Genomic DNA, 19,411 nt, shown 5'->3' on the forward strand with positions numbered 1-19,411 from the left:
ATAGCTCCATTTAATAACAATAACAGCACAAAATAGTTGTGTTAAAAAACTTATGGTAACAAATTACTTTTCATAATCATAGACTTTTATTTATTTCTTTACTATTTTGTTTTATTAACAGTGCAGACATGTGATATAAGTCATATGTTAAAATAATCTACAATATATCATAAAATTTAATAGTCAATTACCTAAAATTAATTACATTAATACATAATACAATATGCTAAAATACAATAATTTAAATATTGAAAATATTTGACATTTTTTTATTATACTAATAATATTAACGGGAAAACATATACATAATATTATAATTATGTACTGATTATGACATGTGTTAATATGAGCAGGCATTGTATGATTAATTACATAATACTAATTAATTTTCATATAGTTAGGTAAAATAGGAAAAAAAAACCCAAAATGAATTTGTTTATCTTTGTAACATGATGTCTACCTAATAGCATGAGTAACAGGCGATAAAAAGGATTGTCACTGTAGCCATGTTTAACGGTATTGAAATTTTAAAATAATATATTTAGTAATCAGATAATACTTAATATGCATTTTAGTGTTTCTTTCTTTTTTGGATGATATCGAAATGGTTCACGCCCTTACGCTAACGGTTTACCCTGGACATTGAAGGTACGTGAATGAAATGAGGTCAGTTTTATTGTTACAAATTATTCAGAAATCAACCACTGAGTGGTTTCCAATGAGCCCTCGTGGAAGTCAAGCTAATATATTCATAGTAACGGCCGAACTTCATTACAAATAATCTCTTTTCGTCTTTTCCCACTAATAGGACACCACATCAAACTTTAAATAGTTCTCCATTCTAAATACAGTTACAAGTACTTTTTAATATTACCTATCTAAAATATCGCAATTATTACATTTCCATTCATGAAATTACAAACTATATAGAGATGATAAAGCATTTTGGAATAACCATATTTATTGTTATTGCAACACTTTTCTTTAGATCATGATCACGAAAATCTTATTTACTTAAATTTTCATTTTTATAATATGTTCACAAAACATAGGAAATCTGTATGCTTCCGTTTTTATCAACTTCAAAATTAGATATGCAAACAATTAATGTTCAAATTATAATTACAATACTATTTTGTAAAATGGTCATATGAGTAGATTAGAAATTAAAGAACGCGTCCTTGTTAAGCCAATCAGAAACAGACAACGCTGTGCCGGGAAATGTCATTTGCGGCATCATACGTGTATATTGTATTTTCCGGTCTTTGTCCTTTCTTTTTTTCCAGTCACCCAGCATTAGTTCGTCAGCCAGGAATTACGCACGTTTACTATTAAGTGCTGGCGAATATTAAACATGTTTAATTCACTCAAAATCATTTTATTACTAGGAATAATTTACTTGTGTAAAGCCGCCGAAGAAGATGTTCTTGATCTCACAGATTCAGACTTTTCTACGGTAGTAGGCCAACATGATACCGCTCTAGTCATGTTTTACGCACCATGGTAAGTCATTCACTTTTATAGCTAACTATAAACATTACTTACCAACTACATTGAAATGATTAATTTTAAACTATTAATTATACTTATAAGGTGCGGCCACTGTAAGAGATTGAAGCCAGAGTACGCCGTGGCTGCCGGCATCCTTAAAAATGATGACACACCGGTAGCCCTCGCCAAAGTAGACTGTACAGAGGGTGGGAAAAGCACGTGCGAGAAATTCTCTGTATCAGGATACCCTACTCTGAAAATATTCAGGAAGGGTGAACTTTCACAAGAATATAACGGTCCTAGGGAATCCAGTAAGTTATAAACTTCGTGTGCTATTTTTTTATTTCCTTAACTATAATTCCTCTGAATTTTGTTGTTTTTATCTCAGTGAGCTACCCCCACTTTTAGAAAACCTGAGATAATAGAGAGATGGTTTTATATATGTGTCTATGGTAGGGATAACTTAAAAAACATATTTGACATAAATTATATTCATATCCTATATAGTCATATATATATTCATACATAGTCCATCTATTTGAAGGATTTTAAGTAATTATTATTAGAATAAAAGTATGTTATATTTCAATTGATATAATGTAAAAACCTGGGTTACTTGCTATATTAATAAGTACAATGTGAAATATGCTGGAGTAAAATAAACTAAATTTTACAACACTCAGTAGTAAAATATAGAACCAAAGTTGCTAACTTTCTTCACATTTAGGTAGCATTGTGAAGTTCATGCGTGGACATGATGGCCCTCATTTGAAAGAGCTTGGCCCCACTAAACCTATATGTTCATCTTCAGATGGCATTGTCAAATACATGCGTGCACAAGTTGGTCCCAGCTCTCGGGAGCTGCAGACTGTTGCTGAATATGAAGCATTCCTTGGCAAAGAGGATATTGTTGTTGTTGGCTTCTTTGAGAAAGAAACTGATCTTAAAGGAGAGTTCCTTAAGACTGCAGACAAAATGCGTGAAGAAATCACTTTTGGACATTCCACTGTTAAGGAAGTGCTGGCTAAAGCTGGTTACAAGTAAGTATTTATGAATGTTCATATTATTATACTTTTAAAATGTTATAACAGTATAGACCAAATGTACATTGGTATTTCATAGGTTCTGGTCCTACTAATATTTTTTGTATGGATGATAATGGAATGATGCACCCTCCTATGCTAACAGTTTATTCTGCCAGGGCACCAGTGGAGGATGATAAGATCTGCATGAGGTCAAGTGAATTACCCTATTATGAGAAATTCACTAGGAATTTATCATAATGGTTTCCAGTGGAACCGCATGGAGGTCAAGCTAACATGATACCTAGCTAGAAAAAAAGCCATCAATTTACATTACTAACAATCACCTTTTCCTCCAGTCATACTTATATTGTACACACTAAAACAGTTAAACAATTTGAAATTAATTTGGTACATATACATTTACTAACTGTACATGCAACTTCTTCCACATGGAATTTAACTTTCTAAAATAAAAGTATTTATTTTTCTAAACTTCTTATTACATCAGCTACCTGCCTGAAAAAAAGTTCCGTCAATATCTGTCCAGTTCAGAGATTAGCCGGAACAAACAAACAGACAGACAAAAATTGTAAAAAATGTTATTTTGGTTTATGTACCATATTTATATTCATATCCATGTAGTAAAAAACGGTTATTTAAATATTACAAACAGACACTCCAATGATATTTATATGTATAGATGTTTAATACACCACAACATATTAACCCAAACTTTTCACAAAAACCCAAGCATTATCACAGAATATAGGTAATAGTCTCTATGCAGTAATATTAATAATTGCAATAATGTTTATAATATTATATAAACACAATAATTAATAAAAATATTACATGTTAACATTTTAGACTTAACAAAGATTAGCAAAGATGAGTAAGTAAATTAGGGTGGATTTTCTTTTTTTTTTATTTTATTATCTACTTATTTTTTACTTTAAATATTAGAAAACTTTTTAAAAAATATTGTATTTTAATATATATTTTTTTAAACACATTAATTAATAAATAACACATGATACCAAAGGCAAATATCCCTGTTTCACAGTTGTGATTCTAACTATTGGACAAGAAACTAATAAAGCTATATTTATGTAGATGTCTTTATGAATAATAAGTGCTTGAAAACATGTCCATATATTTTTTTTATTGAATGTCATGAGGTAGCAACTGTGAAAACAGTTAACTAATAAACAGTGTACTCAAGTAATTGTTAGAACATAAAATTGAAGCACATAAAAAGGTGTTATTATCATGGTATTTGAACAGGTGGTTCAATTAGTACCATTTAAAAGTCATGTCATGCTAATAAAAAGAATACTTTAAATGTCGACTGTGAAAATAAAACTATGAAATATCCACTATTTTATTAGTATTATAAAATCTAAGAAATATATTATTTTTAATGAGTAATTAAACTATATATTATTTTAAAGAGCCTTCCAATAATGAGGCTTACACAAAACAACCATTCAAAGCACGCCTGGCACTTGCCGAAAACTCGAAACCATTACATGTGTATAAACAAACGTATGGTCATTAAGACTTGCGGCAAACTTGCACCATTGACATCACATCAGCCTTACATTCGTGGAATGTACATAGAATTTAGGAGTAACTTGTTCTGTCTCTGTACCAATAATCTGTACCTTTAACAGAACTTACAAAGCAAGGTGCTTAGTTAGAAATATGTGAGGCAGACATACTCATGCAGATAAACTTTGTACGTAGACTATCTCAAAAAAAGTAGCCCTTTTATAACAAAAATATGTAAATTAGTAACAATAAATGAAAATGGAAAAACTTTAAATTTTATGCAAAACCTAGATTTGCGGGCACGGTAATAAATTGTACCAAAAAAATCATATTGCATTGATTAGATTAGGTAGATAACATTCGATATGTTGCTTATTGATTTTGTCAGATTTCATTTACCTCTGCATGTATAGTCTGCAATTAAAGTTATTTATTAAACGTATTTAAGTATATCTATAATACATAGTTAAAGCTCAGATTAGTTTAGGACTAGATAACGCTATAGTAGTGATCCTAGGTTATTTATTCCATGATATAGTAGAAAAATATGAAATGACCAAGATTCAATCTTAATAATTTATATATATTTATTATTCTTCACCAACAAAAAGTTACATGAAGATTGATATGACAAGGACGCCGTATTTAGACTTGTGTTTCTATTTATAAACCAGCCGATTGTAGATATATTAATTTTATAAGTAAAGGTTTCCTGTACCAGGAGATGGAAGTAGTGGATACTTGCTCCGAAATAGAAAATTCTAGTATCTGTGAAAGGACGTTGGTTACGTCTTTTTACCGAATACCAATACGTTTATTTCAATATATACTGTTATTTTTGCAAACTCTTTATATTTAACGGATATTGCCCGATAACATTATCCGCTTATCGCACTAACTGAAGCGTTACTGGAATTCAGCGTTTTAATGAGTACTGATTAAGGCTTAATTTTAATTGTATTAAATGTAACCTAAATAGCATACGGTACCTATTTAACCAAAATTTTCATATAATTCCTATAACAATTGAAAAAAGAAGCGTAATGAGAAACTATATTTGTAACTAAATTCGAATTTAAAATGTCATGAAATTTATAAAACATAAAATACAAGTCAAAATTTAACATCTATACATATAAATAAAATTAGAGTGTCTGTTTGTAATATTGAAATAACCGTTTTTTACTACATGCATATGAATAGAAATACGGTACATACACCAAAATAACATTTTTTACAATTTTTGTATGTCTGTCTGTTTGTTCCGGCTAATCTCTGAAATGGCTGTACTGATTTTGACGGGACTTTTCTTGGCAGGTAGCTAATGTAATAAGGAGTAACTTGGCTACTTTTATTTTGGAATAATAAAGTTGAATTTTACGCGGACGAAGTCGCAGGAACAGCGTACGATATATTCGCAAGTATTCTAGAAATCCAGTATAGATCTTCTAATTAGTAAAAAAAACTCAGCTATTTGCACATCGATATGAAGTGGAAATAATGAATTATAGTTGGAAAATTATTCGTGACCACGTCAATATCCGAGTTATAAAAGAATTGTTTTTATTCATTATGAACCAATAATTTTCCGCAATTTCACACTTATTAGTGTCCTTAAATATTACCAGTCATTACTTGTTTTAGTTCTTTTTAACTGTGTGCTATGTTATGTTGATGTATTTTTAAATAATACCATAGTTCTTATATTTGACATTACGTACGTCAAACTCGTTTTATTTTTTTAACTGTAGATGTTGATTGCTTTTAATTTTTTTTTTTTAACAGGGATAATGTAGTGCTGTTCCGTCCCAAACGGCTGCAGAACAAATTCGAGGAATCATTTGTTGTATACAGCGGCGAGCCTGAGACCTACTCGCTCAAAGCATTCATCAAGGAGAACTAGTGAGACAATTTATTTAATACTTGAAGTATAATAAATACCTTATAGGTTTGTAATTTTAATATCATATCATCTTCAAATCGGAACACACGTTGGAAAGGGACGTATTGGCGGCACAGACGATTTTCTAGAAAGTTTTCTGGTTCGTGATTGATAAATTTAGTTCTATCTACATTTAATTTCCCGTTGAGTATCTAGAATTAAGTATCTACTTACTTTCTTATTGTACTCGTTTTTATAATAAATATATTTTGATCCACGAATTGTATGCTGGGCTCAGTTTTCCCCATTTAGCCCCTCTTTTATGTCGTTACATGTGTATGTTGAACCACGATAATTAGTCAATTATAATGTTGACATATTTTCCGTTATATTTAATACTGTTTTACAAGATAAAATTATTGTTACACGAACTCTATAGACTATACCTAATTTATTAACTATCTTAACTCCTTATATAATTTACATAAACGTGCATCCAACTAAACTAAAATTAATATAAAGGAGTCAGCAAGAGAAAGTAAAAACTGCAACTTTCTAAATTGAGATGATACAATGACTTCGTTTGTTAGGAACCAGGACATGTGTAACCTGTACATTTTATTTTTTTTTAGCCACGGTCTGGTCGGCATCCGGCAGAAAGATAACATTCCCGACTTCGGCAACCCACTGGTTGTGGCATACTACGATGTCGACTACGTCAAGAACCCGAAAGGAACCAACTACTGGAGAAACCGTGTGCTCAAGGTAAATTTAATATATGAAAGTTTAAAATCACAGTATGTTATGTTACAAAATTGAACAATATAGGTATGTCGATCTTTGTGATAAGTAAAATTAATGAAAGGAAATAGATTGAAGAATTCTGATATTTTATTGAAACATAATTGGTCGTCTTCTATTAAAATATAAAGCAATATAATCCCATTTCATTGCTTGTTATTTTAGGATTCACTTTCACTTGAGAAAAACTCCCTCGTAGAGATAATGCTCCCACTGCGATACTGTGCGAACTATCACTAAAAACTCCCCGAAGATGTTCCTTCGATGTCGATTGCCGGAATCGCGAGGCCGCATTAGCATTCGTCTGCAACCCCGGCTGTCAATCACTAATTACAAACCTCTTTTTTAGGTCGCGAAAGAATTGTCTGAGGTTAACTTCGCTGTGAGTGATAAGGATGACTTCACGCATGAGCTGAATGACTACGGCATTGACTTCGCCAAGGGTGATAAGCCAGTGGTCGCTGGACGCGACGCCGATGGCAACAAATTCGTTATGACTGAAGAATTCAGGTAATCATTTAATAATAATAATATTTTTTTTTGGAACTCAAAAATAATATTTTAAAAAGTAGGGTAGAATAACGATAAATATTATATAATGTAACATTTTATTCAACACTATCAACTCCCCTTGAATTCACACGGGTGCAAATCTACCAGTTATTTCTTTGGTTTGATAGAGCAATAAATTGAGAGAAATAGTTTTGAGAAAAAAGCATTTAAAGTTTAGAGATTACTTTTAAATGCAATTAGACTGTTAAACTAGCTGACGGCCCACGTGGCTTCACAACGTGCGATTACTATCGCCTATACATATACATAAACATCACTATGAAATCAGATTATCATGTTACACCCATGATAAACTCATGCGTTGACATGCCAGAGAACTATGTAGATGTCATGCCCCTTATTCCGTAATTCTAATTATTTCATCCTAAAACCGAAACAAAAGTTGGCACTTAAAGTAGATGAGACTGAGGTATTTAGTCTAAACCATCATACCTCATAAATATATACTTGTTAGTATTTTTAACATTTTATTCCAGTACATTTGTAACTAATCAAATACAATAAATGTTTATAAAAATAACTAATGTTAAATAGAAAAAATGCTTATGTTGATAATAGTATATGGGTAATTAAATGAAAATTAAAATTGAACAATTCATTTATATCAATTATATTGCAAATAAATATTACATTTCTCAATTTTAATATACTTTGATGCAAAGGGCATCATAGTATTACAATTTTGAATTGTTATTCCTTGTTAACTAATTATTATAAAATTTTCATTAAAATTGACTTAGCTATAGCTTAGTTAAGCATGCTAAGCACATAGGGAAAATAGAACACAACATTGTATTTCTTTTTATCAAGATACCAACTTAATAACTTTTGTAACATACATACTTAAAGTTAGTCAGATGCCTAATTAGTTGTGTTAAAAGTTTATTATTTGTATAAATCCTTTATTTGTTACCCCTGGAGCCTAAGGACGCATCCGCTCACAAATGTAATTAATAGGTACTGCCGACTCCTACTAGCTATAACCCCAAGGTTTCACTAGTCCCGTTATTCTCTACACCTTATTGCCGTATCCACGGGTGTGTGCAAGCATTAAAGATACATTACATTAAGTACATCATTAGTTATTGAAATTGTTGGTGCATTTTAAAATTTATTATACAGTGTAACTTAGCTTTAATAATTCTATTTTCGTATTACTCACAAATAAATCACTTGCCTCTATGGTCTTTATGGAATAGGTACAATAAACTTAATTGTGAAAGCGTAACTCTTAAAATTATATATATTCAATTCTATTTCCAGTATCGAAAACTTGCTGGCTTTCACCAAGGATCTGGTAGACGGTAAACTGGAGCCCTTCATCAAATCAGAGCCGCTGCCAGAAAACAACGACGGCCCCGTGAAGGTGGCAGTGGGCAAGAACTTCAAGGAACTCGTAACAGATAGCGGCAGGGACGCACTGGTCGAGTTCTACGCGCCGTGGTGCGGACATTGTCAGAAATTGGCGCCAGTTTGGGAAGAGCTTGGTACTAAGGTATGTACACAATTTATTTCTCTGGATATATTTTATAGCATTTTGTTCATTTATGTAATGTGCAGGGTATTTTTATTACTCTCGATACATTATATTGAAATTAGAACTGTCTATCTTAGTGATATGAGACAAAACATAGTACAGATTTAATATTTAAAGTTGTGTATTAAATTATGTAATAACATTTATAATTGTTTCTTATATTTCATCATTTTCAATTATAACCTCTGATATAGGAATCAAAGGCAGTAGGTGACTGCAGCAATATTTCAAGAGTAACTTCTAACATGTTATTTTATAATCCACAGTTGGCCAATGAGGATGTGGACATCATAAAGATAGATGCAACTGCTAACGACTGGCCCAAGGCGCAGTTTGACGTGTCCGGTTTCCCAACCATTTTCTGGAAGCCGAAAGACAAGTCTCAGAAGCCAGTTAGATATAATGTGAGTATGATATAAAAACTAGGAAAACAATTATTTAGTTATTGAAAGAAAAAAACAATTACATAAATTAGTATGTATAACAAATATAAAAAAAAACAACATAATTATAATATAGAGGTAACAATGGGCAGCCTTATTGCTAAATAGCGATTTCTTCTTGCCTCGTAAAAAGTATAGGATGAAGAAGAAGTATAGGATTGTCAATTTATGCTAGAGCTATTTTTATTCACACTACATATATTGTAGTGTATACTAAAAGAGTGTACCAAAATCATTTTTTTTAAAACATATCTTTATTATTACTATTTAGATGTTAATTTCTTTTGCAACAGATCAAGTTACATAAAAAAAATATATACATACATACACTTATGATGGGGAAACAAAATACTATTATCTGTATAAACAGTCTTGTAGGGAACTAAAACATTTTATATTTTGTGTACATGAAAGTGAAATTAAATATTTATAATTTCAGGGTGGACGAGCTCTTGAAGACTTCCTTAAGTATGTCTCAGAGCAGTCTTCCAGTGAACTCAAAGGATGGGACAGGAAGGGCAATGCCAAGAAAGAAGAACTGTAAACATTATGTTGTGATGTAAAACTTTCCATGAAAGATCTGTGAGTGAATGATTAGAATGTTTAATGGTGTGATTGCCTTAACAAATCACTAATTACAGCTAACTTATTGTGTCTTACTATATGTGAATATTATCTTTATATATTCATAACAAATGTATGTACACACCAGAGAGAAGTTAGTTTATTACATAGATTTGTCTAAATACAGTAATTTGAATGCATTTCTTACGTAATGTGAGTGGGATATTGAATAAATTAGGTTGTATTTATAATTTTGGTCTTTTTTTTATTACCCAGAATAAATATTATACCTTTTGAAATGTATGTCTTATATAATATGCTATTATAAATACATGCATACTAGGAAGTACCTTACAGTACTTTGTCTGTTAATTACGTTACTTTACCACCAAAAAAAATTGTATATCTTAGCTTATTTCTAACCTCCCTATCTGAACCAACATCTAGACATTCTGTTGCTGACTTAACTGGAATGTTAAACAAGTTTATTTAACACTAGCTGAAGTCGCCTAGATTACAATACATAATATCATTATCAAAAGAATTAGTCAAATATTGACAATTCTTTCAGGTACTGTAAAAGTATTATGAAATATTTTGCCCAATCTTAAGATACTCCCACTAAAACTAATCATATATGAGTCATCTATTTTGAAATCACATTACACTACAATACACTACACTTAATACTGTGATGATTAAGTATGAATACCAATGATAAATAAAACAACCAGAGAATATATATTTATATATAAATTTTATTATAAATTTTCTTCTTTCCACCTCTGTATCCACTCAACAATTGTTTCAATATTCGCTTCTAGTTGTTCTGTGGTGTCATTTTGTAATTCCTTCACAATCTCTGCTTTGTATGATGCCTGTGCTTCTTCTAGAAGAGTTTCAAATATCTCACATTGTATATTATCATCTAATTTTTTGCCTGAATAGCCCCTGAAAATGAAAATTAATTCAACAGTTATTCTTAAGGTGAAATATGCTCTCTTATTGTAATCATTAATTTATTGTGACAAAGCAAGATTAGAAAAAATATTTTCGTACTAGTTTTGAATATTTTATCATAATAATTAACATTATTAAAAATTACATTTCATTTAGCAAAAATTTAAATATTTAATCATTGAAATATTACTATATATACAGTACATAACGTTTTTTTTGGCAGATTTCTTTGGGCAGTCCAACACTGTATCAAAGACAAAATTGTTTTAGTGAATGTTTTCTTATATTCTCTAAGCACCTAAAAATACAGTATGAAATAAGAGACAATATAACTATAAATATTGTATCATATTTACCTTTGTGTTAATCTGTCATAGAGTACAGTGTTGTTTGTTCTTATAACAAAAACTCCATCAAACCATCTCTCGGGGAAGAACTCACAGCCATGGTAATCCACAATGTTGCCACCAGTGGTCATCATGCCTTCCATGACATCTAACAACTAAACAAAAAGTATGTAAGTAATATTTTTTTTTTTTTTTTTTTTTTTTTTTTTTTTTTTTTTTTTTCTCTCTATCTGCGATCAGCCCTTCCGGCTATAATCAGATTTTTTGAAGTTATTGGCTTTTTGTGTAAGTAATATAATACTCTGTAATTACATCCACAGTAGGGTTGTAACAAACTTATTTTTGCTTTGAATTTAAAATAAAATCTTTTTCGTACCTACCATAAGTTAGAGATATTATTTTCATATTGTGGATATAATAAGCAACAAATAAAAGTAATGAAAATTAAATACCTTGTCTTCATTCAAGAATGGGCACTGATATTCTGGGTCATACTCATCCAAACAATTATGTTCTTCAGCTAATTTTGAAACCTCTCTCCATGTGAATTTAGTTTTGTCAGCTAATAAACGGGATAGAGTTGATTTACCCACACCTGGTGTACCTAAAACAAGTATAACCAAAAAATTAATATGGTTGTGGACAATAGACTAATTGTCCAAAGCATTTGTTCAATGCCTGTTTAAATTTAGACACTAGAATTTGAAGGAGATGTACACTTTACTAAAATTATTATCTTTAGTTTTATGTAAGGATCATCAAGACAAGTCTAACCAGGAAAAATAAATATTTCAGTTTGTATCAACTGTATACTTTAATAATAGAATACATACTATGTAATCATAAGTTAACCAACAAGAACAAATGCTCAAAATTGACTAATGTTTAAAATATATAACAAACCACAAATTGTATGTCCAAAATATTAGTACGATAATATAAATCTGTACTATATAAATGAGCACGTTTCTTTATCACCACATTAGAGTAACCCAAAGAATATTTTCCCTACACCTATATCTAAAAAAAGTAAACTGCATTTTTGTTTATAGGTTATTTTAATATCACAATATTTTTATGTACTAATTTTATGGACATTATAAAATGTACCCCATTTACTTTGACCACTGCAGAATAGGAAAATAGTTATAATATAAAAGAAAATTAATTAAAACCAATTATTTTACCGGTTATTAGGATATTTGGCACGGTTCTTGGATAAGATGTCATAATAATAAAAAAATAATTAATATTCTTCAAAAACAAGTACTTTCACATTATTTTGTGTGTTTAATTTAGTAACTACATTTATTTATTCACAAACTTTACTGATTTATCAGGAAGAATTTAGAAAGTATTTATTATAATTAAAACTTAGGAAAAACTTCATATATGAAATTTACAACAGAACCAAAAAGCACAGAATTGAGAATAGACAAAAACGTTTTTAACAATGGCAAAGAATTCTTAAAAATTACAGACCTATTTTTCTGGCTTCGAAGATTTATATTGCTATTAGCTATTTTCTAGTTTACTGGGGAAAGTTTACATCGCCAAGTGAAAAACAAAAACACAGAGAAAGTAATAGTTCCTTTGACTTATAGATGTATACTGATTCTATGATTAACTGTGGAATTTTTTTTAAATTATCCATGGTCAAGGCTTATCTGTGGGCATACGGTTAGTGATACCAGACAGGATTTTCTCCAAGTTTGAGGGAATTTTGTAAAAGGCACAAAATGAGGAAAACAAAATAATGTTAGATAAATTAATTTACGAGGGAAAGAAACTTTGTCTCTGTACGGGTTTCTGTCGCTTTCGGGAAAACAAGAAGTTATCAAGCAATCCTGAGAAAGGTCTTTCTAATCTGTGGTCAGACAATATTATTTTTTGTTTATCTATATCTTAATTCAGGCAATTTATAGTTCTATTTCAGATTTATTTTGTTTTTGTTACATAATTATACTAATTTTCTAAACTTAATTTAGTGAACGTTGTTCACTGCTTAATATTATCTATAAAGTTCACTATGTCCAGACCTGTTAATTTGATTTGTGTATAATTCCATATTATAATGGTTTATAGATGACATCACATTATGCGAATTTATAAACCCCGTGGAATATCCAGAGGACAAATAGTATTAGTTACAGTTTTAGGAGTATTTGGTGGTGTCTATATCTGGAAGCCACTGTTTGAAGAGCATTTTCCAAGAAAAAAGAAAGCGTCTCAAGAGGTTAAGGAAATTGTATCAGAATAAAGCATGGCGAATATTAAGTCTGCGCTCCAAAATGCTAGTCCATTAGCGAAGACTTTCATGGCTATATCTATAACAACTGCGTTGGTAGTGTGTCATAGGTGGTTCTATTCACCATATGTAAAGAGGCAGAGGTACAGACAGGCTGAGGAATGGGCCAACATGATTATTGAACAGGAAGAAAAAGAGCAATCTGAACAAAATATTTCTTATTAGTTTGTTGTAATGTAAATAGTTAAAGGAAAATAAATTATAAATAAATTATATGTATATATTTATTACTATAAATTTAGGGACCATCAGATAAATTCATATTTTTCTACCCTAACTCATTTCAGAGTAATGAAAATAAAGTTATATTACCGGTTAATTAAATATTCTTTTCAATCAGTACTGTAGAAATAAACTATATTTAAAATTATACTATATAGATAGAATCAAAATAAATTTAAGGAATATTTTCTAGCTATCATATATTATATAAATATAGTTTAAAAACGTAGACCTAAATACACATTTAATAATTTATTTTAAATTACTTATGATATTTAAAAAAATGTTATACTATGTATAATATTATTACCTGACTCTACTTTGTTAAAGAGTAAAGTAGAAGCTGGGTCTGATGGTAATAATTATAAATAATTGTAACTTGATAAAAATATTTACCAGAATATAAAATATGAATAAAGTTACCTATTGGCATGCCTTACTACTATTTATAGCTATAGTAATGTAATTATTTAGGAGTTTTTATGTCAAATTCTGGTGTCCCTCAGTTGGACTTTTTAATCAATTTTGGCATAAACAAAGCAAATTTCTTTACACCTTTGGTTGCTTTATTGATGTTTTAGTAGGATTCCCTAAATTCCATATCTATTTTCTAGTAACGAATATAGTCTACTAGCTGTGGCCGCGACTTCGTCCGCTAGGAATAGCGACCAAATAAAGAAAAAAATTTCAATATGTAATCTAAAAATTAAGTTAAGTACAGTCTAAAAAATAAGTTTCAAGATATTAACTCAAAAAATGACAATATTTCCATGTAACCTAACCCATTACAACACTTTTTCACTTTAAAAAGAACCCTATGTCCTTTCTCAGGGTCTAGACTATCTGTGTACCATATTTCATTAAAATCGGTTCAGTAAAAAAAATACGATCAACACATCTACAGGATAAAAAAAGGCCAAAAGGATGTCGCCATAAAAGAAGCGGCCGATATTACTGTAAAATTAAAAAAAATATCGGTTCAGTAGTTTTGGCGTGAAAGTGCAACAGACAGACAGACAGAGTTACTTTCGCATTTGTTATGTTAGTAAAGTTGTTACTCAGGGATATGTAGTATTCTGATGGTAAAATTTATCCAATAGTCAAGTGATTTTAGTGTAGATTATAGGTAGAACATATTTTCTTTTAGATGTTTTACTCTGAATTTCGTTGGTCCTTTTTGTCTTGTTTATGTTAAGTCAAGCTATTTCGTCTTATAGACCTCAAACTAGTGATATAAAAATGAGGTTAAAAGTGATGGAAAACACTAATAACAAATCTAAATAAATGTAAAGCCGTCGGATCACCATCAATCGCGTTAGCTTCAAATAATACATCTATAGTTAGGTAAATATATCAAAGTAATAGAAAATAATAATTTTTTATTTAGTTTTTGTCTGTCTTTTGGTTTTTTCGCGCCAATATTAGAAACATCTACACTGATTTGGATAAAAATAGTTTATATTAATTTAATCAGTTAACTAACAAATTCGTTATAGAGGTGCTATGTCGAAGATCAAATTGCATATTCACGCCATTGCCCTTATAGTGTAGATGACGCTGCTCTTCACTGCGTATGTATTAATTAAATAGGTAATGTGTAAAATATAAAGTAAAAATCTTTTGATACAAGTAATTTTGTAATGGAAATGAGATACAATGTTTTATCATTTGGGTTTACGCGTATTTAGGTACTTTTATTTAAAGTATATGTACGTGTTTACACACGCAGTGTGCCTAAAAAGTGCTGAGGAGCAGATTCATATTCAGCATACTCTGAAGAAAGAACGCGGCAGCAGTGTCCCTATTTCAATATAACAGTTTTAATTAGAATATTGTTAATTTCATATTTAACTAAAACGCTGACTATGTTGTTAAGGCAATTGATGTGTTTGCGTTACAAGTTCAAAAACACATGATTCAAACTTTGAACGATGTCACAACATTTTTATTATATGTATATTACAAAATAATTAAGTTTTTTATTACATTAAATTATATTAATCACAGTAAAAACATACTTCTTTGATTTGTGATATTGATAACTAGAGATTCGTCCCGGCTTCGCACACGTCCTAGATGTATTACAAATCTTTAAATTTCTCGGCTCGTTCTATGCTATAATAAACATGTATTACATATAAACCTTCCCCTTGAATCACTCTATCTATTGCTGAAAACCCATTGCGTAATTTAAAAGATCAGAGAGCATCGGCGACATTTTATAGGTACTATCTAAAGATAATATTATTGGACACTATTTTTTTCAATAATTTGTATCTAACTATTGAGGCAGCCATTCGCTGCATTCACCAAGTGTGTGTAGTAGTAATTATAGAAGCATTCCCTCGCTCGCTCACTATATAATACTAGTAACTGGGTATTCACAATCATCTCGTCGGACGGACGCTGATTGTTCCACTTTCACCTACACAACGAGGTAGATTATACATTAACATATGATATCGTTGTTATCCCTTTGTGTTCCGTTGTCACGCTTGTGATGCAGGCTTAACTTTATGTGTCTTTTGTTACGATATTATGACAAAGTTCTGAACAGTTGTGTACCTTCTCACAACTATAATTTTAAAAAAGTCTTAGAAAAGATTCTTAAAATTACTAAACTACATTATTACAATATACAAAAGTTTTTACATAGGTATTTTGATTGCTTGTGAATGAATAGAAATTAATTATTTTTCCTATGCTCGTGTTTCATGCATCCACCATATCCTCATATTGCCCTAAAAACTAATATACCTATTTCTATTTATTATGTATTATTTTCCTTTTCGGTGGTTTAATATAATTATGTAATATTGTTATCTGTGGTATAATTCTTTATATAAAACTAACTGCGGTATCGCCAGTTTCTTCTGAGGTAAAAGATATGCCTCTCTGTCCTCGTAATATAATTTAACTTCACGTCGAAAATCATTAAAACCAGTTCAATCGTTTTATGGTGAAAAGGTAATAAACGGATACACACTTTCACATTTATACATTTTTTTTCATACCACAGTATTGGTAGTTCAGTATTAGGAGGGAAGTGGATTGTTAGTAATGTGGACTAATGAACCTATTATTAACAATGTACCATGTCAGGTTGACCTCTGTTGTCTGTTGATAAACGCCTGGTAGGTTTGCCACGATGGGCTAACTGACCTGACCTCATGCTCATCTTAGGGGGCGTTTAAGTATTACGTAAGCACTAAGGGGCGGTGGGGTGTGGGGAGGTCTTTACTTTGCTTATTTTGGATGACATGGGGGGGTAGGGGAGTCTAGTACATGATTACGACATCTCTACAACATCAGAGTGTTATCTATGTATTTGTATGAACAAAAAAAATGTACCTAAATAAGTATTTCTGGCAGTTGTATAGTAGCTATAACCAAATACAAGCTGGGCCTAGCTTGGGATTTGACGGCATAGTGTGAATTAGACTGACTTATCATTAATTTAAAATAAAAGCGCTCCTACGTTTTGTAACCTGATTTATTGTACACCCTGTAATTATAACTAGGTATGCTAAATAAGATGTATCCCGCGGTATTACCTACATGAATTTATGTAAAATGTATTCTATATATTAATTTTGAGTATGATCTATCTTTGCACCAAATTTTATTCGAACCGAAAAAGTATTATTTCACACAATCAGTAGTGAGTTAGTGACTAAACATCAATCTTTGATTACAAAATTTCGCGCTTATAAGGAAATTAGTAACTGGGTGTAGTTGAGATATTTTGTGATAATGGATTTTAATAGGGAGTCATTTATGTTACTTATCAAAATTTATCAACACTAGCTGTGGTCACGGTTTCGCCCACATGGAAGAATATTATACAACATTAGTCAATATGTACCTACTAATATTATAAAATAAATTATTCTAATTGTGAAAGTAACTCTGTTGCATCGATTTTGATATAGATTGAAACATGGAGATAAAGACACAGTATCGCAAAAGTAATATTAATCATTCGAATGTACCTAGTTAGTATTGAATATTATCTCCTATGATCTCTTACCTTTTACACAATTATAAATACTAGCTTTTGCTCGCGACTTAGAAAACTTAATAGACCTTATTGACGGGGATAAAAATAACCATACTACCTGTAATTCTCTATCCCAAATGTATACTGAGGTATACAATACACATGATTGTTTTAGTCAGGGTTACCAACAGACCAACTTACTTTCGTATATATATTGGGATTATTATTTATTATTAGCGTAGATAACAATATTGACAGATTACAATTGTTATAATATCAGGGATTATTTTAATATTTTAGCGAATATTAAATACCTAAACAATAAATTTTATATTGATAAAGTAACTTCTATATCTTTATTGAATTATACCGGCTAAGGCAACGTGGAGTCAAAATTTCACAAGCTAGGTAAATGTTTTAACTTGTAAAATTTTGTCTATAGAAATTAAAATCCTAAGGACGGAACAGGATGCTGAGAACAAGGGGTCTATTAAGTTGCATATTTCAAGATCATTAACTCTTAGTAGTATCAGAACGTGTGTCACGAACTTATACGCTTCCAATGTATTTCCCTCTACTATAAATTCCTATAGTAGTCTAGTAACCACTCTCACTAAAGCCTCTAGTAGACAAATCAATAGAAAAATACGAAACATCCTATATCTACGTACATATTTTTGTATGTAAGCTCCAATTCAATGCAGTTTACCCTTCGCTTACAAACGCGGATTAAATCTCCATTGTCTCGCTTTCGCGACTAGTCGAACCAAATACACAGCCTGCAGACGCATTTATTGATCCTGTGTAATATGTTAGTACTGTATCCAGACTCGTCTGTACAGGTAGGTAGGCCTGTCTAGAGTATTTCTATAAATTGTATAAGCGTTTAAAGGGAGGGTGAAATGTGACTAATGTTACTGGGGAAAGTAATAAAATTGTAGTAGGTACTTAGGATATATACTTGTATTTTGTGAAGTCTGTAGTTATAGAAATGTTTATAGGTGAAGGTGATACGTTTGCTATTGTCTGAGAAAAAAGTAGATTTACTAGGTTTAATGATTATGTTGAGTAGCAATTTAAAAGGAAATAGAAATAATTCAGTTAATACATAATGTCTATGTACCAAATTATATTGGAAGCGTTTCAGTACTATATGAATTAACAAACATGCTCACAAAATTGCAATTATCGTATTAGTAGTGTTGTCTGTAGACGTGGACATGTTTCAATAATTGTTGCAATGCTAAACGCGTGTAATTTTACCAAATATACATTGGGAGTTTTTGGTTGCGATTCCTATGGTAAATAATAAAAATATGTAGAAATATTCAGATAGTATCTGAATCTGGGTATTGTATCAATTATGTATTCCAATAGTTATAAAAACCAATAGGTTTTTCTAAATAAAACATGTATTAACTGTGACATTTCATGACCCAAATTGACTTTTCTAGAAGTCATCAATATGGGTAGCCTTGTAAGATGTTTCAGTTGAGGTGTTAGGATAGGCATTGATATGACTAACACGTCTAGTCCACCAGAATAGCAATGAATGTATGATATCATAGAACGATGTTCATTCATACATGCTTATAGGCGACAGTTACCATTTACCATCAGACAGGCCGTCAGATAGTTTGCAATTTCAGTTACTTGGAAAATATTTGTATAATAATAAGTAGGTACTAAAAAGGTGAAATAAAAATA

General features: G+C 30.6%; 2 protein-coding genes across 2 annotated transcripts; one reads left to right on the forward strand and one right to left on the reverse strand.

Annotated features, from left to right (window-relative positions):
- Positions 1-1,222: 1,222 nt before the first annotated feature.
- On the forward strand, positions 1,223-10,118 carry LOC131845826 (protein disulfide-isomerase A3). Its single transcript, XM_059194953.1, has 9 exons — positions 1,223-1,503; positions 1,594-1,802; positions 2,303-2,531; positions 5,853-5,969; positions 6,582-6,714; positions 7,100-7,260; positions 8,587-8,818; positions 9,127-9,264; positions 9,743-10,118. Exons 1-9 carry the CDS (start codon positions 1,355-1,357, stop codon positions 9,845-9,847), a joined length of 1,473 nt encoding a protein of 490 aa, XP_059050936.1. The 5' UTR covers positions 1,223-1,354; the 3' UTR covers positions 9,848-10,118.
- On the reverse strand, positions 9,960-12,590 carry LOC131845827 (adenylate kinase isoenzyme 6). Its single transcript, XM_059194954.1, has 4 exons — positions 12,362-12,590; positions 11,627-11,778; positions 11,184-11,329; positions 9,960-10,818 (listed from the first exon to the last, which is right to left on the reverse strand). Exons 1-4 carry the CDS (start codon positions 12,402-12,404, stop codon positions 10,629-10,631), a joined length of 531 nt encoding a protein of 176 aa, XP_059050937.1. The 5' UTR covers positions 12,405-12,590; the 3' UTR covers positions 9,960-10,628.
- Between the last annotated feature and the right edge of the window lie 6,821 nt (positions 12,591-19,411).

Source organism: Achroia grisella, unplaced genomic scaffold, assembly GCF_030625045.1.
Source record: "Achroia grisella isolate CSIRO2021 unplaced genomic scaffold, CSIRO_AGI_Agris_v1 utg487, whole genome shotgun sequence".
Taxonomy (NCBI): domain Eukaryota; kingdom Metazoa; phylum Arthropoda; class Insecta; order Lepidoptera; family Pyralidae; genus Achroia; species Achroia grisella.